We start from the raw sequence: 8,904 nt of genomic DNA, 5'->3' as shown, positions 1-8,904 counted from the left end.
TGATCAGGCTGATCCTTTGAAATTATATCAAGATTTATTCTTACTTTATAAAATCAATATTACGAAAAATTATTGTACCAACTATATTTGAAAAAGTAAGCGATGAAGATCTCAAAGTTAAACTTTCAAAATCACCTAGTTTGCGTCAATAATGTTGACTTGGGATATGAATTTAATGTTTTCAGTTCAAATGTTTCTGAATCTGAGTATAGTGATGTTAAATACCAATGCAGAGCCTTTATTACAGAGTTGTGTACACAAATTCAACGTTTACCAGAAAATCTTATAATTCTAGAACAATTGAGTCAACTGCATCCACATTAATTCTCAATTTACAAATTTATCAGAAGAATTAAATGATGTCTTATGTTTGTCAAGATAACCATTCATTATGAAAATTAAATTTCTTTTAATGTTTTAAAAGTTTTGTAATTCATAAAAGAATAATAAAAGATTTTTTATATTATAATTTCAAAAAATTAGGGTTTTTATTTAGGGTTGAATAATATTTTTAAGGGATTTTTAGGGAGTTTTTCCACCAGATCCAGGGAGCATACTCATCTGGGACTTGGCAACAGTGATTAAATCACACTTTACATATCAGGATCCTATCACTTAAATTATTTAATTTAATTAAGTGTAACCTATAGTTGCAAAATCTATATATGTGATATAGTTTATTATATATAAACTGGTGTGTTTAGAGTTGAAATTGTAATTAGCGTTGCCAGTTTAGCGAAAAAGTCGCTATATTTGGCGAGTTTTTGCTTTAGTTACACCTTTTCTTTGAAATTTAGTGATGGAGAATTTTTCTTAGAGATATTTTAGTAAATTTAGCTACATTTTAGAGATTTTCCACGAAATCAAAATATTTAATAAATTTATTAATTTGATTATCTTTAATGTGCAATAATTATGTGCATGAGTCGGAAATCTTATTTTTAATACGTGGCAACACTAATCAGAGCTCAAGTTTTCGTATCATGACCAAATATGGTAAATATTTTTAAAGGGGACGGAGCTTAGTGGGTATTATCGTCACGACTATCGGTAACAGGTCCAATCCTGATTCAAATAGTTTATCAAACTTTAAGAAAATTGACAGTGATCGTTGTTACATTCAAAATTTCGGAATCCTTATATAAGTTACCTATCCCGCATCGTGAGTAACCAAGTGCATTAATATAGTGTCATTTTGTGATATTATTATTTACTATTATTTATTGGTATTGCAATTTATTATTTATTACCCTGACATCAGTGAAAATGCCAAATGAAAGAAAATACACTCAAAAATTTTGAATACAATGGCTTTGTAAGGATAGGTTTAAAAACTGGTTGCAGAAAATAGAAGGATAAAATACAAAGTGTCGCTGTAAATATTGTAACTGCATTTTGATAGCAAAAGTAAGTGATTTAGAAAAGCATAGGAAAACTCAAAACATATAAAAGCCGAGCCATCGTTTAGCATTCAGCAGAGTGCAAATATTCTTCCATTTATGAAAAGTTCAAATGTTCATAGAACAGAGGGAAATATGGCACTTTTTATAGCAGAAAGTTGTCATATTAGTCATATAGACAAACTAACTAAATTCTGTACAACAAATTTTTCAGATAGCAAAAGTTGTAATAATCTGACTCTTGAACGAACAAAATGTTCAGCCATAATTTCAAATGTTTTAGCACCACATTTTAAAGAAAATTTAATAGTTGATATAGGTGATAGCAACTATAGTTTACTAATTGACGAAAATAATGACATTTCAGTTTCCAAGCTTTTAGGTATTGTAATTAGATATTACTCTCAAAATAGAAAATGCGTAACTACAACTTTTTTAGATTTAGTACCAATGCTGATGCAATTTGTGAAGGAATTAAATTTTCCTTGAGAAATAATGCCTTGGATTTGCATAAACTCGTTGCAATTGGAACAGATAACGCTTCTGTAATGATAGGAATCAATAATGGTGTATATGCTAAACTCAAAGCCGAAGTATCTGCTTTGATTCTGGTACGTTGCCTCTGTCATTCATTACAATTAGCGATTTCCCACGCTACAAAAGAAGGCCTTCCAAGAAACATAAAATTTCTTATTAAAGAAACATTTAACTGGTTTTCTCATTCTGCAGTTAGACAATCCAAATACAAGGAACTCTATTCTTTGATGAATGATGGAAACGAACCATTGAAATTAGTACAAAGTAGTGAGAATCGTTGGATGTCAATTCAGACCGCTATTGATAGAATTTTGAGACAATGGAATGATTTAAAGGCAGAACAAATGATAGATGTTATACGGCAGAAATTCTGTTCTCAATGTTTAATGATCAAAGAAAATTTCTTATTTCTTAAAACCTGTACTTGATGAAGTTCAGAGATTAAATAAAATATTTCAATCTGAGAATAATGATCCTACAAAGTTGCTACAGGACTTGCTAAATTTAATAGAATCTTGTTTTTCTAAGATTGTTATTCCAGCAACAAAAATAACAAATGAAGTAGTAATTGAAAACCATTTAGCACTCAATCCATATTTGGGTTATCAGTTTGAAACTGAAATAAACAATTCCGCACTGTTAGATGAAGAAAAGAAAAATATTTGTAGTCGCTGCATTGCCTTCTTTTGTCTCTTATAAAACAACTTTGGCAAAGGTTACCCGACAATATATCAATATTAAAAACCATGACGTCACTAAGTATTGACCAATGCCTCAACCCAATTAAAAAGTGATATAATAAACCTCACAAAAATGTTTCTCACTGATGATGCAATATTAACTCGAATTGACTTTCAATGGAGGAAAATCCATACAATTCAGTGGAAAGAAACTTCCAGCACAATAAACCCGTGGATGGATGTAGCTCAATACCGAGATGCTGCCAGAGAAAATCCCTTTCAAGACTTGGTCAATTTTGTTTTAAAATTCTTTTTATTACCTCACTCAAACGCAGAAGTAGAGCGTTTATTTAGTCAGATGAATATTGTTAAGACCAAACTGCGGAATAGATTGAACAGTTCACTCAGTAGTGTATTAACGATTAGATATGGTTTGAAAAGATTAGGGAAATGCAGCTATGATTATGAATTGCCAGCAAATGTCATTCGAAAAACAGGCACTATGAAATCATATCAACATTTACAGTTCGAAGCAGGACCATCTTTTGAACACAATGAAGAAATTGAAGAAGTAATGGAATTTAGCGACGAATGGACTTTTTGAATAAAGTTAAAAATAGATTAATTAAAGGTAGGTTTTTATTTTTTGTTTAGCAAATTTTTAAAATTTTTTTAGCTATTTTTAGAGAGAGTTCTTTGTTTGCTTTTAGCTACTTTTATTTTTTTGAATTGGCAACCCTAATTGTAATAACTGAAAAATTTCTTGATTAGAGATAAGATGGTCGAGCATGACGAAAACCGCGCCATTTCGACGCCATGACTACTGCGGAGGAAACGTGTTGCCGCTCGTATCCGTTTACATCCGTTCATACTTGGCGATTCGATTACGTTTCTATCTCTTACTACAATCTTCAACAAATAGTTTAAACGTAATGTGCTCTATTTTAACGTGGATATGCAACAAGATTGGTCTACGATGCTTTAAGTGGTCGCGTGTTGCTCACTTCTAACATGGTATCGAAATGACGGTAGCGCGTGCAGAAACACCATTAATTAATGACTTCTAAATAACGAAACATCTGGAAAACATCGAGTAACGACTACCAACGATTATTTCAATGCTAGAATCTAGGCGGGAATTCGGTCATCTTTCTTTTTTTCTCTAATACTTTCTTTATAACAAAATCAGCCATTTTATTTGAATTACTACTTTATATTACAGAAATAAGAATTTAGGAAGAGCATAATACTTACAGAACGCCACACGAATTCGTTCGAAGCAAAACAACGCAACAAAACTTAATTAATAACTGTTTTTTTAACAGGTCGTCGTGCACGTTCCGATATACATGGCGGCATTTCTTTTTTAACGTTAATGTGTACAGTGTTGCCAATCTCCTGCCGTAAAACCAGACCGACCGACCTGAAATTCGCCCAAAACTATTTCCCTAAAGTACTGGAAGAAGTTCTCCTTAAATAGTTTTTCTCCACGTATAACTCATGTAAAAAATAATTCATCTTTGATAATCTGGAGATTTACATATTTACACTTTAGGGTATAGTCGGCGTGGATACACTTGAGAAAAAGCGACAAGGTGATGCAGTCATCCGCTCGGAAACTCGCCGCGAAATTCTCGTAAAGAATAAACATGAATTATTTGACTTTTGGAATCTCCTAAAAGTCCTCGAAATTCCATTAACCAATATGGGCAAACTATATTTTCTCCTAAGTTTTCCCGATCTTGCTTATTTCTGGGGCATAGCGTTGCTAACATACATAGGGAACCTCTACGTCACATAAATTGCGACGTAAGGAGAGCCGATTCATATATCAAATGAGAATGTTGTCTGGAAGAGTGGGTTTAATGCAGTCAGGTAAGCCATCAATGACGTGGCATTTGAAACGTGTTATGTCATTGACTCGTTAATCCAGCTGTAAAGCCGCTTTCTGGGCAACGCTCTCTTTACCAGATACAAGGAACAGATACAAGGAGGAAATACTTGAATTATTCAAGTTCTACTGTATTTTATTAGAAGGAATGTAAATACTTCATCATTCGACGTAAATTTCTGAAAACACCGTAACACCGAAAGAATCGAAACTCTCTTAACTCGGTAGCTTCCTCTTCTTCTGTTGCATACGTCACGAGTGTGACGTATCAGCACGTGTCACTACCATTTACGTAAATACTCGCTAGTCCCACCTCCAGGGTAAGGTTGCAGAATGACACTGTTGGGGTGTTAATAGAGTTGTAGGAGCAAAATAATCAAAGGAACCATACCGCGAAATGTGACCCTCCGAAAATTAGCCTAAAGCCTACTTCCAGCGTGCTATGTCATGTTTAACAGTAAGTACAGCACGGTGACGAAACAGACTGGCGATATTTAACGGCAAAGAATAAAGAAAAATCCAAAAATCCAACCTTTTGTGAGATATTCGGCTCCAAAACAAACAACGGCACTTCCGGTCGCCATCTTGCTTGCGAACGTCACGCTTACAGCAATGACGTCAGCAAGCATAATAGATGCATTAACTTTTACTGACACAAAACAGTTGTTTGTTTGCTTATTAAATTATGACTAAGCAACTTTTGGATGATCTGCCTAAGGAGAAAGACTTCCTGGAAGTCTTTTTAAGGGTAAATTGTCCGTATTCAGGCGTTACGGACATGGAGAAAACCCGGAAAAGTCCAGGTGGCCAGCCCATCCTTTCCCACTACAGAAGTGTTTAGGGAACGGAACCGCTTGGCCACTGGTGGGCCCGGAAACAGTTTTTACCTCTAACCAGTATTACAGCCTATTCTCCATGCTCCTATGGATACGCTCTACAGCTCTGTTAATGTCCCAACAGTCTTATTCGGAGCATAAATTAAGCCCTCGAAGCCGGAATAGTCCCGTGGGCTAAATTTTAACTACGAATAAGTAAAAAAAAAAAAAGCAAGTTAAACTTACAACAACGATAAACATGACGTTTCAGATCCACTTGTGGCTTCCTATTAAACTTCTCACAATTACTACCAGAAGGCAAAGGATCCATTTCCACAGTTAATTTCACATCCAATTATACTTACTGAGCACAGCGTAACAAAGTCTACAATTGTGCATTTACATCAACACATGTCCATAGCCGTAATTCACTTTGAAAAAATCACGAATAGAAACTTCCATATTAAACGTACGAACTCCACGAAAAATAAATTAAAACGCAAACAAATTACACCGCCACTCATGCGCAGTAACAAACTCTGTATAATCGCTACGTCTATATGCAAATTTAAATACAAACGAGCTCTCGTACGAAGAGCTGAAGTATGACATAGCAACGCAAGCGTGCATTAGTTCTAAATTATGCCGCTACGGTGAACAACGCCAATGGCGTGACTCGATTTATGGTATTTCCTGGTCATAATTACAAATTATGATTGCTTTATTTTTAATTTGTATAAAAGAAAGTATTTTGTTCGCCATTTGTCATTGAAGAGTCGATTTTCTTGGTTTATTTTTCTTTTTTTGTTCCTAGGAAATTTTTGCACAAATAACCTGTCTTTTTCCGGTTATCCTCGGTTGCAAAAATTTTTTTGTATTAAAATGCCTATTATGTTATATTTTTTATATTNCTCTCAAAGAACACAGGCGACTATTTTAAAAAACTGGAAAATGTCGCAAAAAACATTTAGTAAAAAAAAACGTATATAATTTTACGTATATAATTGTAATATATTTATCCGAACAAAGTAATCATTTTATTAATAATAGTAACATACAAAGAACGTATGCTACGGTGAACAACGCCAATGGCGTGACTCGATTTATGGTATTTCCTGGTCATAATTACAAATTATGATTGCTTTATTTTTAATTTGTATTAATTAAAAATAAAAATAACTTGAATTTTTAGATTACTTACAAATGAATGATTTTTTTATTCATATTTGTCATCAGCAATCTTAAATCCCCACATTCCACCATTGACAATCTCTTTGTTTTCTGTGTTGGTAAATTGATGAGTACGCTAAATCCTCTTTCGGCTAAATATAATGATGGGAATGCAATGGAAAACTTCTTTAACGCAGCCCGTAAAGCCGGATATAATATTGGAATTTGCTTTTGAAGCTAAAATTCTTGGCATCCATTTTTTTTTTTTTAATTTCAGTTTAACTTTTTATTTGTTACAATTCCATCAACTCCTCCTGCAATGATAATTTTGCTCTTTGTAGGCTTGATAAAGGTTGTAGTACCTAATCTAGAATGACCATGTTAAGGACATCCTGAAATCTATTTGTAAAAATCTTCCGTCTGCAATAGTAAACGATTGAAGTGTTCGTCGTTTTCTTCACAAAGTCTTCGAAACAATCTATCATTGAAAGCATCACTTCTGATCTTGTTAACCGCTGTAATTACGTACTGTAGTGATCAATGAAGGCGATCACAAAGGATTTTTGCAACCAAATGTTGTCTGTGAATTACACAATGCACGGCGATTACATTTGGTATCGTCTTTTTTCAAATAGAAAATCAACCCGCGGTATCGTCCAATCATTGCCAGAGCATCATCGGTATTACCTATACAGTAGAGCGTCGTTTATCCGTAAGTCAGTTATCCGAAAGAATTCCAGTCGGCCTAAAGTATAATTTTTATTTGTTTTTATATTTTTCAATATATTTATTTTGTTTGTACAAAATAAAGAAATAATTTTTAACGACACAATAGTCTTCGTTAGGCTTAACATCGACGAAAATTCAATGCGAACCGACACGCAACGGAGAAAAATTTCATCACGGGATAGGTTAATATATTTTTTCGTGCACAATCGGTTATCCGAAAAACAAGTTATCCGAACAACCCCAGTCCCCAATTGATTCGGATAAACAACGCTCTACTGTATTATCATATTTTTTTATTTATTTTCCTCAGACTTGACATAGAGCTGTTTTTCGTATGCTGAAACCGTTCGAATATTGAAATATCGAAGTAAATAAATAAAGATAAACGGCTGTACCAGAGTAATCAGTAATTGCAGCAGCATGAAAAATTAAACTATACTGATTTGAAGTTGATAGTTGTTTTCTTTACTATTCTTCAGTAGTAAAACATCTTCATCTAACAACAAGAAATTTATTGAAAAAAAACAACACAATTTAGATACAAACGAGAAATTATTTGCCAGGCTGCAATTCTTTATCATATTTTTAATTTATTTAATTTGAAATTTAATGCTCTTTACCTCAAATTAGTAGAGGCTTTCTCTTGTACATCATTTTTTTCCTTTGACAATACAGTCGTGCCATCTATCTAACACCTTTCGGAAGAGAACGTTTGAATTGAAATAACGTAACTTCCGGTTTGTATCGGCAGTTTCCATATATTTAATCTGGGCCTCTTTTCCCCCAGTTTTCCATCTGTCTTCTCTTCTTTTGTCTATTTAACTCATTTCTCGAAATTAAGGAATGACGGACGGACGAACGACATTGAAAATTTATAGGTAGACAATTTATGGTAATTTAATTTTAAAAAAATGAATTGTTTAATGATAAATAAATATACTGGAAAAACTCGGGAAATATTTACGTAAATAAATACTTACCAATTCGATTTAATTTTCGGACTTCAAGACTTTCCTCTTCAACTTTGAAATTTAATTGATTTAATCAAGCATTTCCGTTCGTTTTATAATTTTGATAAAAATTTCACGTGATAAAATATTTACTTAAAATTAGTCGATGTTCAAAGAAATGTGATATTAATTATTAAAATTATATTTAAAAAATGAAAAAAACGACTAAAAGTGTAAAATAATACACACGGCCACCATTATCTCTCCACCCCTTTGACTTCTAATACAAAATTTAACAGCATTAATCACTTTTATACACAAACTTCCCCAAAAATGTTCAGAAATTTTCAACAAAAAGCACAGGAGTTACTAACTTTCAATAGGGTGAGCAAAATCCTGACCAAACATATATAGAGAAAATTCCCGATTCTTCTTCTTTTTTGGGGGAATTTCTCGACGTTTCAGGGTGTTCTAAGCCCATAAATATAATCTTAGGAAGTCATTTTTCGACCGATCACCATACTTTTCCTCTGTTATTTATATAACAGAGCCGGAAGAGTAAAATTTCGTATATCACAAAGACAACGTGTTAATGATCTTCCAGGTAAAATTGCGTTTGGAATTAATTACTTTAGCGACGTTTAGGCAGCTGTTTGAGGAGTGGCGCACCCATGACCCGATCCAAACTAAGTGCAATCTTGTTTTGTTTCGTCATGTTCCGTTTTTTGTTTC

The 8,904-nt window shown here is 33.3% G+C and overlaps 1 protein-coding gene and 1 pseudogene across 1 annotated transcript; both read left to right on the top strand.

The window, feature by feature from the left end:
- The first annotated feature begins 1,374 nt into the window (after positions 1–1,374).
- LOC111637962 lies at positions 1,375–2,777 on the top strand (annotated as a pseudogene).
- On the top strand, positions 2,751–3,221 carry LOC111637940. The gene has a single exon (XM_023383549.1). The coding sequence runs from the start codon at positions 2,751–2,753 to the stop codon at positions 3,219–3,221; it is 471 nt and encodes a 156-aa protein (XP_023239317.1).
- The last annotated feature ends 5,683 nt before the right edge of the window (positions 3,222–8,904 follow it).

The sequence above is a fragment of the Centruroides sculpturatus genome, unplaced genomic scaffold (genome assembly GCF_000671375.1).
Source record: "Centruroides sculpturatus isolate CEXI.00-Female unplaced genomic scaffold, Cexi_2.0 scaffold716, whole genome shotgun sequence".
NCBI classification, from domain to species: domain Eukaryota; kingdom Metazoa; phylum Arthropoda; class Arachnida; order Scorpiones; family Buthidae; genus Centruroides; species Centruroides sculpturatus.
The sequence above is the reverse complement of the archived record's forward strand: the minus strand, read 5'-3'. Positions and strand labels throughout refer to the sequence as shown.